Source organism: Vanellus vanellus, assembly GCF_965231255.1.
Source record: "Vanellus vanellus genome assembly, chromosome: 28".
Classification (NCBI taxonomy): domain Eukaryota; kingdom Metazoa; phylum Chordata; class Aves; order Charadriiformes; family Charadriidae; genus Vanellus; species Vanellus vanellus.
In genome coordinates, this window is record NC_138933.1 from 2551126 (window position 1) to 2573854 (window position 22729).

At 55.5% G+C, this 22729-nt stretch overlaps 2 protein-coding genes across 5 annotated transcripts in view; both read right to left on the bottom strand.

The window, feature by feature from the left end:
• On the bottom strand, positions 1-5031 carry STAC3 (SH3 and cysteine rich domain 3). Of its 4 annotated transcripts, none has more exons than XM_082496457.1 (12): positions 4873-5031; positions 4030-4096; positions 3370-3631; positions 3119-3216; positions 2800-2869; positions 2622-2716; positions 2423-2489; positions 2079-2128; positions 1830-1933; positions 1239-1290; positions 875-1012; positions 1-617 (listed from the first exon to the last, which is right to left on the bottom strand). In XM_082496457.1, the coding sequence occupies exons 2-12, from the start codon at positions 4093-4095 to the stop codon at positions 519-521; spliced, it is 1101 nt and encodes a 366-aa protein (XP_082352583.1). In that variant the 5' UTR covers position 4096; positions 4873-5031; the 3' UTR covers positions 1-518. The 4 variants fall into 4 exon arrangements, with proteins under 4 accessions (XP_082352583.1, XP_082352584.1, XP_082352585.1 ...); XM_082496458.1 differs by having other exon boundaries at positions 4-617; positions 3370-3628; XM_082496459.1 differs by lacking the exon at positions 4873-5031 and having other exon boundaries at positions 21-617; positions 3370-3628; positions 4050-4078.
• Positions 5032-6194: 1163 nt separating this feature from the next.
• R3HDM2 (R3H domain containing 2) overlaps positions 6195-22729 on the bottom strand; it is a 39112-nt gene continuing 22577 nt past the window's right edge. Inside the window, exons 11-24 of the mRNA XM_082496389.1 lie at positions 21586-21617; positions 18790-19022; positions 16131-16348; positions 13907-13996; positions 13024-13266; positions 12278-12404; positions 11627-11862; positions 10886-11040; positions 10464-10564; positions 9540-9709; positions 9211-9355; positions 9023-9123; positions 8455-8539; positions 6195-6808 (exon numbers count right to left, since the gene is read on the bottom strand). Coding sequence (XP_082352515.1) covers positions 6468-6808; positions 8455-8539; positions 9023-9123; positions 9211-9355; positions 9540-9709; positions 10464-10564; positions 10886-11040; positions 11627-11862; positions 12278-12404; positions 13024-13266; positions 13907-13996; positions 16131-16348; positions 18790-19022; positions 21586-21617 — 2277 coding nt within the window. The 3' untranslated portion in view covers positions 6195-6467. The remainder of the gene's footprint in view (positions 6809-8454; positions 8540-9022; positions 9124-9210; positions 9356-9539; positions 9710-10463; positions 10565-10885; positions 11041-11626; positions 11863-12277; positions 12405-13023; positions 13267-13906; positions 13997-16130; positions 16349-18789; positions 19023-21585; positions 21618-22729) is intronic.

The window sequence follows — 22729 nt, forward strand, 5'->3', positions numbered from 1 at the left end:
TCCAATTCACAGCAGCTGGGACCACCGGTGGCCCCACGGTGACACCCCCAGGAAAGCCAAAGCAGAGCGTGCTCAGGTGGGTGGGGGGGTGGGGGGCAGACATGTATTGCCAAAGCAGACATCTATTGCCAAAACAGGCGTGTATTGCCAAAACGGGGCATTGCACAGCCCAGAGCAGCAGGACAGGACTGTGTCGACTCCCCCCAAGGCACCCACCGCCTCGGGCAAGGGGTTTGAGTGGCCTCCAAAAGGAGTCTGGGGGTGCCCCCTCCTTGCACCCAGTGTCTCTGAAGGCAACAAAACCCCCACGGGGGACACAGCCCGAGAGGCACTTCCCGCACCCCAAGCCTGTACCGTGCCTGGTGGAGTCAGTCCCCACTGGAGACCCCCATTGCTGCGGGCATCGGGGACAAGGGTGCCTGCTGTCCCTGTCCCCATCCCCACCCAGCTCGGGCAGGTCCCTACAGCCAGAGTCCATCCATCCCCCCAGCAGGGAGGACCCCAGGATGCTGCCCCGCTCAGATCTCCTGCAGGAAGTCCACAGGGAAGAGCCCCACTTTGCGGCCGGTGTAGACTTTCACGTAACCGTTCACCTCCTCACCCTTCTGCACCACGATCTGGGGGCGAAAGGGGCGCCAGTGAGACTGCCGGTGCCCCACAGAGCAGAGGGGAGGAGGCAAACCCCAGGCAAAGGGGGCCTTGTCCAGGGGAGCTGTGGGGCAGGCAGTGGGGGATGCTGAGGCAGGTTGGGGCTGAGCAGGGCTGTGGGGTGCCACGGGGCGGCTGTGGGGGTGGAGGCCTGGAGGGAGGCTGGGGCAGAGGTGCAGGTGGGGGCCGGAGGACCACAGGCCATGACTGTGTGGTCCTGTCTCACCTGATCCTTCTTGAGCGTGATCTGTCCAATCTCCCTGTTGCCCACAAAGGATCGTGTCACCTTGTGCACCCGCTCGCCTGCCCGCACCCGGATGATGAAGTTTGGAGGGAAATAGCCAATTTTTTCACCGATCTTCCCCTGAAAGAAGTTAGTGGATGGGTGCGAGGTGGGGGCTGGAGCCCATCTGGATGACCTCCAGATTCCCCCGTGACAAACAGCCTGCAGGTTGTGGGTTGGCATGAGGACGCAGCAGATTTAGGGGGCTACATCCCCCTTAGACTGCGATTTGTGGTCCCAGCTGACCTCTCCCTCTGCTTTAAGCTCTGCATCTCTCCCCTCTGTGCTTGTAGGACACCAGCCTTACCCGCCACCACTCCTCATTGGAGTCATCGACCACCGTGATCTTCTCCCCTGGCCTGCAAAGGGAAGGAAGCACTCAGTGTGAGGTGGGGGGCAGGGACACCCCGCCATGGGAGACCCTGCGCTTGGTGAGGAAAATTGCCCTTCCCACAGCACCAGCTCCCAGAGCCCTGCATTGGGGGAGGTTGAGGAACGCATGCAGCCTGCGGGCTCAGGGACAGACAGGTCCTGTTCATGAGCAGTTCAGCCTCAAGTCTGGGGTGCAAGGAGTCAGTGGAACCACGTCAAGACAAAAAGCATCAGCCCTGAATGGGAGGTTTGTGCCCAGAGCCTGGGAGCTAGGAGAGCTGGCGCAGTGAGAACCACAGCCCCACTCGGTATGTAGCCCATTGGGGCAGGCAGGAAAGCCAAAAAAGGCACAAAACCCAAACCGCAGCCAGCATAGCTCCAATTTCTGCCCTCAGTCATTCATTCACAGACCTCTCCTGGCCGTGAGAGCCTCATCATTGAGGTGAAGATTTCTGCCCCTCCCCATTGGGCACCCCACATCCTTCCCTTCATCACCCCTCTGCCCGCAACACAGCTGGAGACTTACGGGAAATCAAGGTCATCTTTCTCCAGGGCTTTGAAGCGATAAAGTGCCACAAAATAGTGAGACTGCGGGTAGCCGCTACGAATCCCTGGCTGTGGCTTCTTGCTCTGGGCGAGGAGGAAAGAGGGGTTTGGAATCTCAGAGAGGATGAGGACAGCCCCAGGGCCGCCCAGCAGGGAGATCCCTGCGGCCTCTGCCAGCACTGCTCCAAGGCCGGGGGCCTTCTGGGCATAGGGGGAGGATGACGGCTACCTTGTCATCCGTCAGGCTCTTCTCAGTCTTCTTGTCCCCTTCAGAGGTGCCTGGAAATGGGAGGAGGGAGGTCACATCTCCCCCGGTGCTGCTGCCCCACCCCAGGAGCCTTCCAAGGCTCTCCTGTGTGCAGGTCGCAATGAGGGGAAGCGGAGAGCACCCCAGGGTGGAGACCTGAACTCAAGACACCCTTTTCGGAGTGCAAAACCCACCCCGGTGGGCACCCCCAAGTGTAGTCTCCCCATCACACTCCCTCTCTGCCCCATGCTTGTGGCTGGAGCTCAACCCACCCCCCACCCCCGTAGCCCTTGCCTGCAGCTGGCCCTGCCACGCACAGCACTCACCGCCCTCCGCTTTGCCCCCTTGTGGCTTTGTGGCCTCTGGCTCCTCATCCATCATGGCGGCCAAAGGCTGCAAAGCAGAGAGCTGTCAGGGGGTGCGGGGGGGGGGGATGTGGGGGGTGTGGGTGCGGCAATGAGGCGCAGGCTGCGGTGCCAGGACCACCCTTGGCCATTTGGGGCGACAGGCCAACCCTGCACTCACATTTTTCTTGTCATCCTGCCCTTTCTTGCGTTCCTTGTTCGCCATAATGACACCTGTCCGCAGGGTCTCGAACACGGGGTCACTCCTGTTGGCTGCTGCGGGGGTGGAGGGATGGTGAGAGAGGCTTGGGTACAGGGCATGAAAAGATAGGGCACCCTGGTGTGGGGATAGCACTTACAGAGCAGATCCTTGACACATTGTTGGTCACTGTAGAGGGGTGAGCTGTATGCCCGGCGAAACCCTGGGGGCTGGAAGGAAAGAGGACATCAGAGCATCGACCACCACCCAGACCTCCTTTGAGAGCTGATGGGAGAGCAGGTGGATGCTGTGGATCCTGAGGGCGACCACCAGGATGCCTGGGTTCCCCCCTCAGAGCCAGGGGGGATCACGGCGCCCGAGTCATGCCCACAGGGACCAAGCTGGCCGCTCCCTGCCACGGTGCTTTGGTCTTCCCTGCAAGGACATGCCCCACACCCATGGCTGGTGGGAACACTCACAATTTTGCCGAAGCAGCGCTGCATCTCCACGTAGGACTGGCAGTGGTGGTGGATGTTGGTTTTGCAGTTCTTGCACCTCAGGCCAAATTTGTTGTTGACTGGGGGTGGGGGGGGGCAGAGGGGTGAAAAGGAGAGGCAATGTGACACTGCAGCTGTGGGGACAGCTGGGCTGGAGCCCTCGCCAGCCTTGGCCCCCAGCCCTCACCCTGGCCATGGCCCCCAGCCCCAGCCCCAGTCCCCTCAGCACTCACGGACAATCATGCGGGCACAAACATCACAGAACTTGGGCTTTTTGAAGTAATGATCTTTGAACTTGTGGGGTTTGTCATTAACAAGTTTCTCAGGCTCGGGAGGGGGCTCAGGCTCCTCCTCCTCTTCCTCCTCTTCCTCCTCCTCATAGATGTAGTAGATGGGTCCCCCTGAGGGACTGACCAGCTCCCCATTGGGCTGTGGCTCTGGTGCCATCTCCTCCTTGGGTTTCCACTGGAAAAGTTGCTTCAGCTTCTGCAGCTGCTGGGGCAGGAGAGGATGCATTGCACGCAGCAGACGTGTGGCAGAGCAGGCAGGCAGAGAAGCTGGTGCCTGGCTCCCTACCCCTTTGCTCTGACCTAGAGACTCCTCCTTACCCAAGTGGGAGGAGACCCCACACATCCTGGGGCAGAAATGCTGTGAGGACAAGGACCCTTCTCCCGGCCCCTTGAGGTCCCCACAAAAGGAGAAACTGTGGCTCCTGAGTGCCATGTGGATGTGGGCACCCTGGGGAAAATCCAAGCTGGGAAATGGCCACCCAGTGCCCTGCTGGATGCCACCAGGCGTCCCTGGTCCCACAAAGACTCCTGGGGCTGAGGCCAAGACGATGCTAGAAAGATGGCTCCCCCCCCCCCCAAGCTGCTCCATGGGCACCCACTTACCCGGCTCTTGGGTTTCCCACCTGAAGCAGGTGAAGCTGGTGGCTCTGGCACTTCCTTCTCTGTCATGCTATGAGAGGAAAAGAGAGACATGACATTGGCTGGGGCTGTTCCCACTGCAGGTGCCCGGTGGGGGCCAAACAGACAGACCTTGTATGGGAAGCATCTCCTGGGCCGGTGCCTCCCTCTGCCCTAGAGCATCACCACCTCCTGCTGCGCTGCCTGCAGCTCTTGCCTCAGCACGGGCCAGTTCTGCTGCGGGTGAGTCCTGGGGCTCCAGGGCACCCGCTCGGCACTGCTGCGCAGGCTCCCAGCCCAGCGTGCACTGCACTGCTGCTTGCTTGGTGGAGGTGGTGCCGAATGCTGCGAGCCAGACCCTGGGCTACCTGCACGTATCCAGCTCTCTCCAGACATCTCCATCTCGCAATTAAACTGCAAATGGTGCTGCCCTTGGCCTCCTAGGACAAGCATGCCTATGACGCTTCTGGCGTCGCCGCACAGTCCTGCTTTCTTCTGCATAGAAACCGCAGGCAACCATGAGGGCAGGATCTGCTCCTGCATCCTCCAAGACATGCCTGATTCCTCCCTTGACTGTTAACCACCCCACAGTCCTTCTACCTAGAACACTATTTTTGGTGATAACTAACACAAGGCCTCCCCATGCTCCCATGGAAACCAACCAGGACAACCATCAGAGAAAAAGAGATGGGGGCTGGGGGGGTCCTGGGGCAGGTGGTGCTGCAGAAGCAAAGAGCCCGGGGGTCTTGCAGCGATGTGGGTGTAGCAGGGGCCCACGGGGGGTCAGTGGCCACGATGAGGGGGAGCCGCGCACGGAGACACACTTACGCTGTGTTTGGAGCTCTTGTCCTGCGATGAAAAACCCCACAAAGGGTGGCCGATGTTGGGGCCCTGTTGGCTGCAGAGCCCCTGGCCCTCCGTGCTGGGTGCGCAGGGAGGGGGGCAGCTGCCCCGGTGCCGTGGAGAGCAGGAGTGACAGGCCAGAGGGGAACCGACAGCTGAGCGCTGGCGGAGGCTGACACCGAGAAATTGGAGCCCATACATAAGCCAGAAGGGGAGCGGGATGGAGAGGAGCCACTGGCTATTTGCGTTAGTGGGTTGCTGGGCGTCACAGGGACCCACCCACCCCCTGGCATGAGGCTGCAGCAGAGCCGGGGCACACCGAGCGTGCTAGCCTTGATGTCTTGTTTGCTCTCCCCTTTGAGGCCGCAGCAACTGGGAGGGCAGAAGGAAAGAGTGGGAGCAGCGTGGTCTCTCATGGGGCAACTCTCATGGCTGCCCCATTACCCTCTGGCAGCAAACCCTGCCAGTCTGCTCTCCACCGAGACAGAGACTTGCCATGGAGGAGAGAACTGAGGACCCCGCTGCTGTCATGCTGTCCTGTGGCAGGTGCCGGGTCCCCACAGCTGGACAGGCACCCCAGTGCCAGAGTCCCTGGACCTATGTCCCTGCCAGGCTGTGGGTGGCAGTGGAGCAGGAGTTTGCACCAAGGCCGGGGTCAGAGCCCACCCCTTCCAGGCAGCTCTCACCTCTCCACTTGCATCTGCTCTTGAAGGCAGATGCTGCGAGAGACTCCAGCTGCTGTACGCGATGCCATGGTGAGGGTGGTGCTAGCACAACTCCTGTACCCACAGAGCAGGAGGACACAGTGACACCCACACTGATCAGCTCAAGGGCTGCTCCCCTGTGGGCAGGAGGAGTACGTTGCTTCCTGGTAGGGGACACAGCTGGGGACACCCCATGCCACCATTCTTGCCACTGGCACAGCTGCAATGGGGCCAGCAGCTGGGAAAAGAGGCTACCAATTTCTGACGGGTAGGACCAGCCCCAGGTCAAAGTGCTCAGCGCTCCTCTCCCAGTCTCAGCGCCTAGCCTGGGCAAGCCATGAGCCTTTGTACACGCCAAGCACTGGGGCAGGACCCAGGCAGGAACACACCATCCCATGAGTGCCCCTTTGGCTCCCTGGTTGTCATCTCACCCTGAAGAGGCAGCACAGAAAGCCCCTAGCACTGGTACTGGCAGAGAATGGGAAAGCAGCGTTAAAGTGATGGACAAGTTTTCTTTTTATATTTAAAAACAACCCCCCCCAAATAAAACAAAACCAAAAATACACCCCCCCCCCCCAAATAATAATCAGATTAAATAAAATGTGCAGTGAACATACCAATCAACACCTGTATGTGCGGTTCAACACAGTGCTTAACAAAACAATATACACAGGGTAAGGTGGGCGGGCATGGGCATCACTCCAAAAATAATAATAATAATAATAATAATAATAAAAAAAAATCAATTTCTTGTCTCTTAATTATGTCCATATAAATATATCCAGGAAGGAGGGTGAGAGGAAAGGAGGGCAGAAAGGAAGAGAAGGCAGAGGGAAGTGCCCGCAGTCCAGTGTGCTCTGTGCCCACGTGGGAGCCCTACTGTGAGCTGGCACGCTCCAGCACCCGCAAGTCATAGTTCTTTTTGGCCACACGCAGCTTGAAGCGGCTGAGGGAGTTGTTGAGGCGTAGGGAGGCATTCTGGGCAGCCAGAGGGCTGGGGAACACGGCCACGATGGTGTATAAGGCAGCAAGGTCACTGTGCCTGCCGTTCTCTGGAGTCCCGTTGTCCCCGCCGCCCCCATCTCCACGGCGCCCCTGAGTCTCTTTGAGCCACTGGATTTTGGCACCAGCCATGGCAAGCTGGGTGAAGAGCTTGTCAGCCTCTGTCCGCGTGATGCCCTCGGGCAGGTCTGTCACCTCCAGCACTCGGCCCAGCACTGCAGTGGAAAGACAGCATGTGTCAGCAGCAACACATTCTTGGGTGGCAATAGCACAGCAAGAGCTGATACATGGGCTCCTCACCAGCCAGCCTCTGGGCTTGGAGAAGTCACCTCTACTTCGCCCATGAAAGCAGCGCTTTGCTATGCTGCCCCCACGTTAGGAATGTATTTTTCTAAGCCAGTCACTTCTTCCCCCTCAACACTGCCCCCACCATTCTGCTCCCTACAGTGCCCCATCCTGATCCTTTCTGATGCCCCCATCCTGGTCCCCACATGGTCTGCTTCAAGAGGAGACTGGTATTTCCGACTTGCCCAGGGCTGCAGCAACACCAAGTCCTCCTTGCTTCTCTTGGCTGGGCTTGGCTTTCCAGTTAGGGCTTTCCCAGGTGCTCTGCCCCGTCTTCCTACCCTGATCCTTGGGCACCAGGACTGGGAGCTAACCCAACTCTCCTGCTCTCTGTCCCTGGAAGGCAGAAAGACAAGCTGCACCCACGGAGGATGTTGACATGTGCAGATCACGAATGTGATGCTGCCCTGTGTGCTTTACCCATATGGAGGATCCCCTTGTGTGCCCAGGCCAGTGTCATGCCAACCTTTTTGCCTCTGCTCTGCAGTACCCAAACACTTCTGCTGCCTCCTGGCTCCAGCCCTGGCTTTTGGACTTAGCAAGGACTGGCTGAATGGATTCTTTGCTAATATTAACGCAGCATGTAATGAACATGCCAGCCGCAGGGAGGGGGGCAGTTCTCCAGCAAGCAGCTCTTAAAGGGCCCCCTGCAACCAGCTGCTGCTGTTGATGGTGACATGGGGGACAAGTCTGAAGCCTCCAGAGAGGCAGTGAAGACTGCCTCCCTTCCAGGCTGTCTGGCTCACACCCAACAAGCGAGTCTTGTATCGCTGCACAGAACCCAAACATGTGCCTCTCCTTCCCTCCCTGATGACCAAGCTGGAGCCCCCCCGGGGTGAGGAACAGGGAGTCCCTTCCCCTTTTGAGAGAAATGATCCACTGAGGATTTCTCGCAGCCACCCCTGAAAGACCCCAAAGCCCTTTACACAGATGAGGGCTCTGCAGCTCCTGGCCCCACTGGGAAATGGAAGAATGAGAGGGAGTAGTCACCTGGGAAGGCAATGGTGGGAAAAAGATCTCAGGGGTCTGGACACTCACTTTCTGCTGACAGAGAGGAATAAAGTCCCAGGAGTTCCGCCAGCTCCACCTGTCCCATCAGACGGCAGGAACCCACAACCCCCACAGAGGCAGGAATAGTGCCCAGGTGCCCTGGTGCTCATCACTGACTCTCCAACAATTTCTCCCCACTCTTCCTCAACAGTTTTGCTCAGTGCAGGCACTGTTTACTAGGTTCCTGAGCAACTCCTGTCCTCCCACCTCCCGACGGGCACAGCTGACGGGGACCGGCCGTGCTGCACCCCCCCGGCCAGTCCTAATGCGGGCTGGGGGACGTTTGTCTGCCTGGGGGAGGCAGTGGCAGACATGAACTGCTCTCCACAACCACCCCAGCGATGGGTTCTGTGGGATGCTGGTGTGAGCGGAGAGCGTCTGGAGTCTCTGCCAATGCCAGCTATGCCCCTGCAGTGGGGACTTGTCAGAGTGCAAAGGGGGAACTGCTTGAGGAAGGGTCACTTACCTACATCACTTGTCCCGAGGTCAGTGGATGCTGACTTGAGGGTCTGTCTCTTGCTCCGGTTTCCATGTTTCATTCCAGTCTGCCCCTTAAGGAATAAAAACAGTAGCGTGTTACTTGAGGAGATACTGTGGCCTCACAGTGCCCATGGAGCATCCTGGGAGTGGGGGAGAAGACCGAATGTGACTAGGCCATGTCTGTGAGGGAGAACGAAGACACTTGGATGAGCCTTGCACACCCTGGCACCTTGAAGGTGACACTGCACTTGGGTAAGTCGGATGAGATCAAGGCACAGCCATGGTTCCAGGACACTCAAAGGACTTGGGGCTGACACCGCTTCTGGGCAAAGTTGGCAGCAGGATGGAATTTTAGCCCAGTGCCAGGCTCAAAGGAAAGCCATTTACAAAGGCAAGAGCGTGGGGTGTCCCAGCACAGGGCAAGGTGTGAGACTCACTTCTCAACTTCTCCTGGGCCCTGCCCAGAGAGAGGCTGTCCGGAGGGAGAGGGGCAGTCTCCCTTTGGTCCCAAGAGAGAGAAAAGGTAGGTGGGTGAGGGTTTGGCCCAATTTTACCTGGTGTGCACTGTAGTTGGGCTGGTTGTGGAGCAGCGGTGGGGGACAGATAGACAGATTATACTGCAGTGGCTGGCCCAGCAAAGAGTAGCGCCCGTCACCTGCAAAAAGGAAGCAAATGCTTGCATGGGTCTGAAAAAATCCCAGGAAAGACCCAGCCCTGTGCTGTCCCCACTCCTTCCCCTTACCTTGTGCTGCGCTCATGGGCCGGGGGAACTGCGTGAGGACAGGGAGGGGGCTTAGCCCCGTGCAGACACTGTTGAGGTTGGTGACAGGAGACGGCGTCGGGGATTGGGTGGGGGACGTGATGGGGCTGTTCAGCTGGGTGCTGGCCTGGGGAAGGGAGAGCGTCAGACAGCCCCAGCGCTTGTGACCAGTCCCACACCCATCTCACCACCATGAGATGAGCCCACCCCAATCTCCCAGCCCATCCAGACAGTACGGACACTGGGGTCCTCTCTCTCCCGCCAGGCTGCTCCCAAAAGATGAGCTGCCTTCTTCCCAGTCCTCTCAATACCTGAGCATTGGTGTCTGGGTTGTACAGGTCTCCTGGCTTCTGCCCCCGCTGGTCCAGGCTGTAGTACTTACAGTGGCTCCACTGCACCACAGGGGGATTCTGTGGGGTCTGGGAGCCATTGGGTACATTCAGCTGCATCACAACCACGCCTGGACCTGACGGAGACACCCCTGGGGAGAGACAGTACCAGCAGTATTGCCCAGGCTCTGTGGGGACAAGAGGCAGCCTGCCTCTCTGTGCACCTTTTCACTCCTCCCTACAACACCGTACTCTCTCCTCTGCCGCTTCTGCTTGCCCAGGTGGGCTGAAAAAAGGTCCACCAAGACCTGGTGGGGATCCCTCTCTGATATTACAGCTTACATCAGCCTGATGACTTCTAATATAGGAGAAATGCAAGCAGAGGGGACAAGTTGAAGGCAACTCGGGTGACCTCTGTGGGCATAACAGTGAAACTTCTGGCAAAGGATCTCATCACAGAGCTGGGGGCAGAGCTCAAGTATTCTGGTTCCAGCTCTCGCACCAATTCACCGGGCCCCAGATCACTTCCCTGCAGCTGGGGCAGGATGCAGGAATCCTGATGCTCCTCATCCACAGTGCTCCCTGGTCCCACGAGCTGCCCTGGTGACACTAAGCCATGTTTCCAGCAGAGGGAGTCCACAGCCCACGGCAGCTCCCTCTGCCTGCTCCTACCCTGCCTGCCCACCACGGAAGATAACACCAGGCACAGGCCAGCGTCAGCCTGGAGTAAAGTCACTGTGCCACGTCCTGATAATTCCCAGTGGGCCATGGGATGGGTAAGACTACGGAAACCCACTGCACATAAGTTGCCGGACTTGGCTGTGAATTGGCAGCTCTACAGCCCCAACAAAACCCGATCCAAGCTGTGCAGAATCAGTGCCAACCCTGACCGGTGGCCCCTCTTACCTGAATACTGCTGCTGCATCTGTGGCGGGCTGCAGGGTGATGGGGACTGTGGCATCTGATACTGTTCAGAGCCAGGTGGCTGAAGGAACCCCACCGAAGGGCTGTGAAGCAGAGAGGGCTCTGGTGAGGGGATGGGGAGAAACAGCCTCTCCCTCTATGCAGGCAACCTCCAGCTCCCCCAATACTTGGGACAGCTGGAAACACAACTGCCTCTGGAGGAGCACAGGAAGGCACCGCATGCTGCAGGACAGCTGTGCCCAGGAAGCACTGACAATGCGAGCTAGGACTGGGCAAGCTTAAGAGATGAACAACATCTACGGTGCCTCGCCTCCTCTTCCAGCTGCAGGAGTAGGCTGCTATGCCCCTTCAGTAGGGCAGCAGGACCCTTTCTCCCCAAGGCAGCCCAGATACAGAAGCTTTACCTGGTGCCATTCTGCTGGGCAGTTGGGATGACGCTGTAGTAGATGGGTACCCCTCCAGCCTGAAGCCCGCCCTGAACAGACTGGCTGGCTGATACAAGCACCGGCTGCTGGAAGGGCTGCTGGACTACACTCTGGGACTCATTGGCCACAGGAACCTGTGCAGGGAGGAAAGAAGCAGCCCTATGGAATGACAGGTAACACAGAGCAGGAGCAGGGAGAACTGGCCTCAAAGAGACACCAGCAAGGTCCATGCAAGGTAGATTACAGGATCATAGAATGGTTTAGGTTGGAAGGGACCTTGAAGATCATCGAGTTCCACCCCCCTGCCATAGGCAGGGACACCTCTCACTAGACAAGGTTGTTCAAAGCCCCATCCAGCCTGGCCTTGAACACCCCCAGGGATGGGGCCTCAACAACTTCTCTGGGCAACCTGTTCCAGATGCCAGATGGTTGTCTACTGCAGCCCAGAGCAATCTTGCCCAGGCAAGGGCAGCCCCTCCCAGTTCTTCTGCAAACACAACAGCGAAGGGACCAGCTGCCCTCAGTCCTTCTCAAGACGTGTCCTACACAGAGTCAAACGCAGACATGCCCTCCCCAAGCTGGCAAGCATGCACTGTCTTCTCAAGGTAAGCCTCCACCTTTGGCTCCATCGCTCTGGCACAAAAAGAGCACTTCTTCATGGCCTGCACAGCTGAGGCCCCCTCCCCAGCAGCCCCTCATCAGAGATCAACTGATGCATACCTGGTATGAAGGCAGTGGGCTGTACTGGACCATCAGGCCTTGCATCTGGCTCCCTATGCCGCTCCTCTGGCTGCTGAGAAGGCCAGGGGGCTGCGCCTGCTGCACTCCCATCATACTCTGCATCTGGCCCCCCATGCTGTTCCTCTGGCTGTTGAGGAGTCCGGGAGGCTGTGCTTGCTGCACTCCCATTACACCTTGGTATGTTTGCTGCTGGTTGGACATCATTGGCTGTAAACCTGTCAGGACAGGGTTTAAAAGGAGCGGCTTCCCAGCTGGCCACAGCAGACAGTCTGACACTTGGCATACGAGGGCCCAAATCCTCTTGCTAAAGAGTAGGAAAAGGGCTTCCCTTATGGCAGATGTAAAAAGACCCGAAGGAAGCTCCTGGCTTTAAATCAACCTTGCAGCACCTCAGTGCTGCATGCTGAGAGAGAGGGAAAAGACTAAAACATAAAACAGCCTTTGGAGCCAGGCCACATTGCAACTTCTCTCTGCGCAATCAAGAGACACTCTATAGTCAGCACGTCCAGCAAAGAGTGGGAGGCAGGGAAGTGCAGCCTGGCCCCAGACAGTGCATGGGTGATCCTTAGGAGCCATCAAGAGTGGCAGGAAATGGAAACATGCCCCCTCCCCCCTTCTACGCCCCCTTACCAGGCTGCTGGGACTGCTGGGGGAGCTGCTGAGTGCGCTGGGAGCTGTAGGCCACTGGGTGACTGAGAGATCGGTATTGCTGGCTGGAGTTCGGGTACTGCCCGGGAGGGTAGTAAGAAACCTGAATCTATCAGAATCAAGAAAACATGGTGATGAGAACACAAGAGGGAGTGGGACCAAGAAAGCTGGTCCCCCAGGACCAGTTTTCTCTCTCACCTGGCCTGGCTTCTGCCGAAGGAAACCAACCAGGGCTTTGGCTCTGGCCAGATGATAGCTCCTCAGGGAACCGCAGCCCCTTCCCGCTCCTCCCAGCCTCCACATCCAAGCATTTCCCAGCACAGTAGTGCAAGAGCACAGTAGGCACAATTCTCATCACAGCACAGGGAACAATCCTAGTGGTCATAATGCCCTGTGGGACCCCAAAGAGAACTTAGAGGTGTCAGCCCTGAATCTGGTCACTGTCCCTCCCCCAACCCTATAAGCCAGGAATGGCCAGCGGGGTCCCAAGATAAGTGGCCTGTGAGTTAAGAGGGGTAAGGGGGCAGAGATTATGCGGTGCCTAGCAAGGGTGTGTGCCAGCCCGGAGCTTGGACCCCTGTGTATTGATCCACCACAAACGAGCAGCAGAAAAAGAGGGGACCCACTCTCAAGGAGCTGTTCTCTGGACTGCTCCCCAGCAGCCCCTTGCCTGACAGACGGCTTTGGGCTGAGGCGCATGTGCCCTCCCGTCTTGCGCATGTCCTTACTTGCTGGGGAGGCTGAATGTAGCCCTGGGGCTGCAGCACCTGCTGTGTGGGGGCCGTGTGCCCTGAGGCGGAGTAGTTGGAGGTGGGAATGGGCTGCCCAGGGGTTGCCATGATGAATCCTGTTTGCTGAGGGTGCTGGGAGACGAGGGATGACTGGAACATAGCTGAGGAAGGATCTGGTGCTTCTGCAGAGCCCTGTCGGCTGAGGCTGATCTGCCCAAAGGGGTTGCTGAGTTCGTCGGCCTGCATTGGGGATAAGTGGGGAGGATGGAGGAGGACAGCATGTAGGACACAGTTCTGCTGAGTAGATTGCAGACCCCTTCTCCCTACTCTGTGTGGAGGAGGAGCTTGCCCAAGAAACGTCCCCAGAAATGAGCCACAGACCAAGTGCACTCTGCAGGACAGAGGCGAGAGGCATGCGAGCTGCCAGGGTGGCCCGAATGCTCAGTGGACACTGGTAACATGCGGGGCACCACACAGGCAGGGGTGGCCCCAGCCCAGAGGCCATGTCCCGTGGGGCATGCCATTCCCGAAAGACCCAGCGGAGACAACACAGGGGCTGACTGAGATCCCAGGGAAGCCATGCCCCCTTGGACCCCAGTGCTAGGCACAAGTGTCGCTTCCTGGAGGAGCTCTGGGCTTGGCACTTGCTCTTCCCCAGGCTCTTTCCAAGATCAGCCACTTCAGCAGTGCCAGGCCCTGATGGGTCCCACAGTCTCGGGCATCCCACTGCTTTGACCCCACTGCAGCGCAGAGCCTCCATGAACCCCAAACCCACTGGGTGCAGTGTCCGCGACATACCTCATTAGCAAAAGCTCATACAACACAAACACAGCACATGAGTAAAACAGAGACAGTGCAGAAGAGGAAATGGGATTTATACCAAGTTGTACTGCTGGGGTGGAGACACTGGCAAGAGGACTTGGGGGCAGGAGCTTGGAGAATACTGAACAGGCTGCAGCGCTGGGACCGGCTAAGACCAGCAGAGAAGGGGGTGGGAGGAGAGAGGTTTGGGTAGGAAAAGGGTGGAGGAGGGGGTGGGGAAGGAAGGACAGGAGGAAGGAGAGAAAGAAGGAACAACAAGGTTAGTCAAGTGAGTCAATTGCAAACACACAGAGGGGGGCATTGCAGAGGGTTGGAAAGCATGGAGACCAGAATGGGCGAGCATTCATCTCTGTGAAGACATACAGCCCGGCCAGTTGCTTTGTGGAAGCTGTGAAGGCTGACCATGTCCACAAAGCAGCTCTTGCCCAGCATGAACAGTGACACAAGTTCACAAAGGCCAGCTATGGCCAGCGGCAGCAGGAGAGCCGCTTCCCCCCAGCACAACCTCTGTGTCTGTCCCACTCCACCGCCCACTTGTGTGTGGCACTGACTCCCAGCTCTCTCTGCAGTGCTTCTTGGCCTTTCCTGCTGGTAATGTCTCTTCTTCACTCTTGCTTTCTGTAGGGGTCCCTCTCGCTTTGTCACTGGGAGGACCTGCTGATGCCTGTTTATGACAACACCTAATTCAAGCACCACATACTGTGCTTTGGGCACCGAACCTGTAATGGTCAGCAGTGGATTGTTTTTTTGATCATTTGATTTGACCTCTAGTGAAACAGAAGGTGCACGCACATGGGGGACAGTGCATTTTCAGACCTTTCACCAACAGTCAAACACATGAAAAAAGTTTTTCCAGGACCTAAACCACTAGAACAGCCAAATAGTAGAAGATACAAAATAAAACCCCAGCAAGAAACAGTGATCCTGCACAACCTCCAGCAGCCTGCTGTGCGTTCAAACCTCCCACTCAGGGCACTGTGCTTTGTCCCACGCCATGCCACAGCTCCAGACAGACACTCCTGCCAACCTTAGCGCTGGACTGTGGCGAGCTCTGGGAGACACCTCATCTGTAGAACTAAGATGTTTCCCTTGAGTCTCAGTATCCTCTGCAAACATCCACAACCCTGGAGCCAGTCCAGGGCCCAAGAACCACAAGCTTCCCTCCAGCCTCATAGAGACGGCAACTGACGGCAAAGAGCTGTTCATGTTATCCGCAGTAAAAGCTGTTTGAGGAGGCTCGTTTCCTCCTCCCATCCCAGCCCACTGTAAACTCTTAGAATTGTAGAACAGCCCAGGTTGGATAGGACCTTGGAAGATCATCTGGTCCAACCTTTCATGGCAAAGGGAGCCTAGATAATATTATCTAGCACCCTCCCTGTACAGTCATATCTTGCAAACATCCAGTGTAACTGCAGTGTAACTTGCCATTCTTTGCTGTAGGAGACATCGTAAGTATGAGATGATGCAGCTGAAAGGATTCCTATGAAACGCACAGGCAGGCTGAGGTCCAGCACTGACACGCTGCTCTGAATAGGGCACGATGGAACAGTACTGAGGACAATTCCTCCACACACTCCCCCAGCTCTGCACCCCCCCGAACACGAGACAGCTTTACTCTCCAATGTGCCCACCAGGGCTGGCTCCCACCCCTTCCCCAGTTCTACGGTGACACAGGGGAAGCTCTTGAGCTGTGTTTTTTTACAGCCTCAGGAGCAGAACAAAGTATGTAGGAATGACAGCCACGAGTGCTTTCCAGAGGGCTCCATCTTCAGAAATAGCCCTGCAGGTTGTGGAACATCACTTGGGTTTAACTCAGGGACGGTCTGGAGAATACACCCAGGCAGTTCCAGGTCTGCTTCTCCCCAGGACACCAGGTGACCAGTCACAGGATTTCAGCACTGGGGAGCTCTGACCCAACTGCCGTTTGTGACAGTCCCTCACCAGGAGGGCAACTGTTTGCAGAACATGACCCTGCCACTCAGCAAAGGGCCACAGAGCCCTTGCCAGGAGGGCTGCTGGCCTGACCAGGTACAGAAGAGGCCAGCAAGTTGAGATGTCACACAGCATCATATTCAGGCACAGCAAGGTCCCCAACCTTCTCCTGCTCTCTGCTAATAGCAGAGGGACTCTTACTCCCTAACAGGCAGCAAGTGTGAGGACACTCAAAATGCACCGGGCAAGTGTGAGTCCAGAGCACCCTGGGTGTACTCTGGCTCTGCTTCTGCCTCCCGCCTGTGTGCCCAAGGAGCATACTGAGCTCTGGGTGTTGTGCCGCAACTCACCTGGGATATCATGTGGTTACTCATGGCTGGCTGCTGCTGGGCTGCAGGTGGAAGTCCTTGGGGCTGCAGTGGTGGCTGTTGGGATTGCTGTGGTTGAGGCTGCTGGGCTGTGCAGGATAGGAGGCCACGGCTGGGCTGTGAAGAAGGGGATTGGCTGCATGCTTCAGGGGCACTTAGTACCAAACCTTGAACAGAGAAAGGCATGGCAGGGTTGGTACCTGGGAGAGAAAACTTCGATTCACTGATGGGGAGGGTGGGGGGTAGATCCTGTCACTACCTCCTGCACTGCAGCCAGATCGCATTCTCTGCTGTCCACGTGGGAGCTCCCATGGGGGATGGGGTGAGCAGGCTAAGTCACTAGTTTGCCTCTACTTCACAGCCAACCAAGGTGTGAACACCCTCAGGACTCCAAGTGATTGTACCTCTCTCCTCTCCACGTCCATGCACACATACTGACCCTCCACAGCTGGTCACAGCATCTTCTCCCCCTAACCCGTGCCATGCCCTACTCCACACAGGGAAGACCATGATGCAATTCTTGTCCCAGGCTATGGCCATGAGTTGTACAGCTGTTATTATTGCCAAGAGGGTGCTCTCTTCCCTGACTCCAGCCTAGCACCCTCACTCCAAGTGGACAGCCGACATGGTGGTCCTCAGCACAGCTCTCAGGTAGTTGCTGTTTGTGTAAACTTTCAACACTACTGTTTCAACACCAACAGAATCCTATTTTATGGCCACATAGACCCAGGACGAGCACATCTTTTGAGTAAAATGCTAGGGGGTGGCAGGCTGAAAGCAGTTCCTTCCCATGGCATGAAAAATTGCTAAGAATGAGTACGACCCATGCTGCAGGGCACCCAGCTGGGAAGAGCTCTCCTCAATATTTCAGTCTTACTTCCAGAAATAAAAGGGCTATGAAACTATTGCTTGATGCCCAGTAGCTGCTACTTAACTAATTCTGTTTCTGATCTACTGCATTTCAACAGCTAACATTCAGGTATTCTGCTAAGGAGGTCTGGATCATCAGCCACATGGTGCAAAGAAGGAAATATTTTGCTGACAGTTGCTCAGGGGCTGAATGCTGAGATGGGAAAAAAGCCCCAGACCCAGAGTCCTAAGCACTTCCTCCTCCCTAGAATAAATATGAGGACATGGAAGGCGGTGTTTTCCCAAGTGAAAATACCTTTGCTTTTTTTTTCCTCCCCCCACCCTGATGTTTCTAATCACTTGCCATTATATAAAGCCTGGAGAGCAACTGGTTTCTGTTCCCAGGGGAGACCTGGAGGAAAAATAGAGAAAGAGCAAAAAAGCAGATCTTTTCCTGCTCTGCTTTGCACACAGCTGGGACAGATCTTCAAATAACTGCTCCCATCAGTTGATGAATCAGTCCTGGAGGTTACTGCAATAATCAGAATAAGTGCAGCCCTGAGCACAATGAAAACAGGGTCCCAAGAGATGATGCAGGCACCTTCAAACTGCAAGATGAAGGTGTGGTTTTCAAAGCCAGCCCGGGTGCTAGAACAGCAGCCTGGCTGCCTTTTAGATCCATCCCTTTTACTTGAAAGGATTCTTGCGGAGCAGTCTAATCACCCATAAGCACCAACCTGCCTCCCCTCCCCAGTAAAACGACAGCTCTCAAGCATTTGGGGACCTGCTGCCTACCAGTGAGAACGGAGGAAGCTAGACAGTGAGACAACACTGGATTTTGCTCATCGATACTGCATGGCAATTGTAAGCAGCTGCCATATGGCTCCTCCATTATCACCACACCATTAAAATGAGAGCAAAGACCTCTGCTGCCTCTTCCACAAATGCCTTTCACAAGCAGCCAGTTGAAAATAAAGGGCTCTGCTCCCCCCGATAGAAGGGCTGGTGCCCTGCCAAGCGCAGCACACATCCTCTCAAGACGCTGTTGTCAGTAACGGATTACCAGCGATGCCCCACAATGCTCTCGTGCATGGGCTAGCCCTTGTGTTACTTGGATGGAAAAGGAAGAACTGATCTGAAGCAGGCAAAGAGACTTGTGATCCTAATTCCCTTTGGTGCTCCTGAAACCTTGAGCTGTATTCAACAGCTCTTGAAGAGCTGCAGGCCTAGCTCCCTGCTGTCACATTCGCTCTCAGGAGTAGAGCGTATCATTTTGAGAGAACATTGTAGGCAGATACCAACTAACACAGTCTTCATCCGATGACATAGACTGCGTGTCTGATGAGACAGACTAATTGGTGACACCCTTTCCTGGATGTCCTTTACTGAAAACCAAGGAAAAGTGCCAGATAGTTCCCCCTGACTAAGTCTCCTTAGGGCTGTGAGGGGTTCTGAGGAGCAGAAAGGAATGGCAACATAACCTGCAGCACAGCAGGGGACAGAAAACAACAGAAAATTGGCAGCTTGAGTTCCAGGGTATGGGACTAAACAATGTCCTTTGTCTTAGGTAACTCCACTAAAGGGAAGGAAGATCTGATGGCAAGTATCGAAAAAGCAGATGATGAACCAACTGACACATCCCTGCCCAGGTACTGAACACATTCAGGTGATGCCAACCATGTCCCATTTTAACCAGTCACTGACCAGAGCATCATGATCCCCAGTCCCCCAGCCCAAAGACTACGTCTGAGAGGTGTCCTTTGGCAGGTGTGCAGAGAAAACAGTACAGTACCTGCCCGGGATGTTCTGCTGGCAGCGTTGCCTTTGCTACTCCCAATGCTGTCCCCCCGTGTCAGGATGGAGATGCCACTGAAGCTGCTGGCTTTGGTAACGGGTGGTCGCAGGTTGCGGATGGAGCCGTCTGAGTCTGTGCTGCTCCACGGCCGAGGCTCCAGCGACTTTATCTCACTCTCTGTGCTGCTCTGGCGGCTGCCTGAGGCCCGGTTCAAACTGTCCCGGTTGCCCCTGCAGAGACCGGAGGAGTTAGACCGCACCTCCAGTGGAAAGGGGCAGCAGCAGGACCTGCAGGTGCTGCATCAGTACTGCCACACCGGGTTGGTGAGCCCGGTTGACAGCTGGCTCTATGAGACAGCGCGTGAGCACTTTGCATAGGGATCTGACAGCAAACAAACACCCTGGGTCACAGCTTTTTGGGCATGCACTGTGAAGACCCAGACACTGCTGATCTTCCTTGGACTGTGCCAAGACCTGGCTCATGGCCCTTCTCCCTAGCCAGATCCCAGCCTGGAAGAGAGGCCATGGGGTCAGGGCATGATCCCTTGCTAAAGCCCTCCTTGTCTCAGAACAGGGAGCTTTTAACAGAGGCCTTGAGACGAGGCTGATCGAGATCTTGCGAGACCACTCTCCACACCAGCCTTGGTGGGGCTTTCTGCCCAGCTGGAACAGCTACGTCCTGGGCTAGTGCTACACTCAGACATGTGCTCCCACTGATCACCCTTCCTTAGCCTCAGGCCAGGTATGGCCACAGCAGGACTTTACAGAGTATCAGCAAAACATTCCGAGCAGTGAGCCCGGTTTATCAGCCCAGCTAAGGGCTATAAGCACAGCAGTGGGTTCCTAGGCCTCCACTGGGGAGGAACAGTGAGGAAGGCAACGCTGGAAGAAACGCTCATCCCGAGCCTCGCAGCAGCTCCACGCAGTCATGGAGGTAAAAAGATAGGCTTGGAAGGAACTTCTGAGGTGATGTCCTGTGCTGCTGGGAGCATGTGAGAGTCAAAGAAAATACATCTCTTGGAAAACCAGTACAATGGTTATATCCTTAAAGAGGTGAAGGAATTGGACTATGCAGCCTCAAACAATGACAGTTGGCCTAACAAGCATCACTGTCAAGCTCTTGGGCTCTTTCCAACCTAAACTCAGAAGGCTGCTCCTGGGGACGATCAGAGGTGGGGGCAGTGTTTGTGTGTGCAGGGAAGGGGTACGTCACGGCCTCTGTTCTGACTCAGCTGCAAACTCTGATTCCCTGAGAACCCAGACCCGTCTCAAGCCTATTACTGCTAACGAAGGAGTATAATGCTTCTGCCTTTTCTACAAATGCTCTCCACACTCCAGGCACACTCCCACACCTTTGCTCTCTGACAGCACTGCCCTAGCAGCTTAAGCCGTGCCTTTCTCTCCATTAGCCTTAGTACAGCCTGTTTCCAAGTGTGTCCACCAGCAGAGAGCTCTCTGCAATCACATCGGTGCTTCAGCAGCATTAATACAGGACTTCCAAGCAAGTGAAGCAGACAGCTGTACTGCTCTGAATGCTAGGCTTTGAGGGCGGTAAGTCTGCGGAGCTCACACAGACATCATCTCCAGCACCACTGCTGAAGGAACCCTAATCTCCTCAAGAGCCTGTCTATCTCTGTCCAGAGCTTAGAATGGTCCTGAGGCCCACATATCCTACCTCTCCTATGGGAATCACAAAACAAAGACAGCAGTCCCTCTTTAGGGACTGGGCACAACAGTCAGAAAAGCTCCTAGCACAGCCCTGGCTGCAGCTCAGCTCCTAAAGCTGCAACCACATCAGCAACATTTTTTTTTGCCACTTGCTGGGTGAGTTTTACTACAGCCCCATGGCTGATCTGGAAACTATAGCCCTTGCCTTGAACACCACTGCCACACACAAACTCCAGGACACAGTCCCTGTAACTGTGCTAAGGATATCTTTCCACGACAGTGACCCTCCAAGGACTGCCTGAGCCACGCAACGGGGTGAGGAGAGGGACAAAGCTGTTCCTACACTTGCTTAGATCCTCCTGTCCTGTTCATACACAGAGACACTTCATCTCTAGAGCTCTGGCTATTAAATGAGAGGACAGCAGGCATGAGGGTCTCTCCATTTTCATCCTGTTCTTTACTCTCATGCCTTCAGCAGCCCCTTGCAGCAGGGGTCTGTGCAAGGTGACTCATCAAGCTAACTCCATCCTTCCAGCCCTTCTACCCACAGGAAAACTACTTAATAAGAAAATGCTGCTCAAACGTGTTCCCAGTGCCCTCTGCAGCATACTCTGGCTGAAATGAAAGCCCGAGACACTTCATTGCCACCATTAAGTAATCCAGCCTTCACAATTAGGGATTAGGGCCAACCCCACCTTATCTGGATGCTGATCCTGTCACTGTAAGGGCAGGGGCTTTCCTATACTTTTGGGAAACAAGAGGCAGAATGGTTTGAAAACTGCTGGAATCCTCTGGCTTCCCCTTTCCTCCCTGCCATTCCCACCTTCCACCCCTCCCTTTTAATTGATGAATCAGCAAAAAAGGACTCAGAAATTGATGTTGCAAAAAATACAACTTCAATAACTTCACAAGCAGCCATGCATGGGGCAAACTTACTCAGCAGGACAATGTACAAAATAAGTCACACAGAGATACCTAAAAATTTGCCTCCGTTTGTGAGAACTAGAAGAAAAGCCTTCTTTGGAGATTCTGTCGGTTAACATCAGAAAAAAGCATCATTATAGAGTCATGCAGTCCTCCAAAGAGAAATCCAGAGATATAAATGGTTTCTGCTAACAGTACTAACCTGCTGTCAGTGAGATATCCATTCTGGCCAGTCTGGAAGCACAGAAAAGACATGGAGATGGGAAGGAAAGAAAAGGGAGACTTAGTAACTTCGAAAGCAACAAACCCAGTCAATTTCAAAGCAAAAAGGAGCAAAGCACTAACAGTATGGGACTCGGACACAGTTTGTTTGTGTCCCAGCTACATGGTGACTTCAGGAGTCTTGCTGAGCCTTCTGCACACCAGTCCCATTTGCGTCTCCATCCAGGCCCATTAGGAACCTTTCCTGATACCTGTGACCCTGAGATCTCTCAAGAGTTTGCAAATCTGAGTCCTCAACTCCCTACTCCTTTGCTCTAAGGCAGCTTTGACAGTAGCTCTGTCAATGGAACAATCAAGGCCAGACATACAAGTGTCCTTATTTGCTAAATGTGGGCACAATTACCAGAGTCATGAAAAAAAGGCAGAAGGCTCAAAGCCAGTCCAGCCCACCCTGTGACAGTCACCCCTGCCTCTGGAAGTCAGGTACAAAGCACTGGCTCAGCACATGAACACGGAGCAAAAGTAAGTACATGCCCACCCAGTGTTGTGCTAACACAGGACAGCATCTGCTCCAGTCCAGGACTATAGGCAGAGCTGCCTACTAACATGTCTGGAGAGCTTTGGGCCTGTGCATGTAAGACAATTCCATGATCACAACTGGCTGGACAGTCATCAGCTGAAGCCCGGTGACTTGACTAGGGACAGTGGCTGCCTTGACATCCTCCTCAGGTAGGCACATGGCCATTCCCATTAGGACAAATGAAAGGTGTCATCCCTAAGATGCTCAAAAGCAGCAGACAAGGAGCTGGACTTTGAACATGATCCACGGCAGATGGGCACTTGGAATCATCCCTGATTCCACCATTTGCCACTTGGCACAGCATGGAGAGCTCCCTCCAGCTGGCAGACAGTACTCAACACAGCAGAGCACAGCAGCCTCTCTGAGCCAGACGTGAGCAAGGAACACAGCTCCGGCTTAGAGGAGTTCCATGTAGGGAGCAGAGATCTCAAGGAAGCAATAACCAAGCTGGACACTTCATAAGAAAGACAATAAACATACTGCTGAGATTCATCATGCAAAGGCACAGAGCCCTGCCCGATACTTCAAGGCCAGCACTGCTCGG

Coding starts and splice junctions, on each gene's coding strand:
- STAC3 (XM_082496456.1), bottom strand. CDS start 3,859: ATGGCACTCAGGAGCCACAGTTTCTCCTTTTGTGGGGACCTCAAGGGG. Junction 2,870..3,118: donor AGCGCTGCTTCGGCAAAATT/GTGAGTGTTCCC, acceptor CTTTCCTTCCAG/CCCCCAGGGTTTCGCCGGGC. Junction 1,013..1,238: donor CCAATGAGGAGTGGTGGCGG/GTAAGGCTGGTG, acceptor AACTTCTTTCAG/GGGAAGATCGGTGAAAAAAT.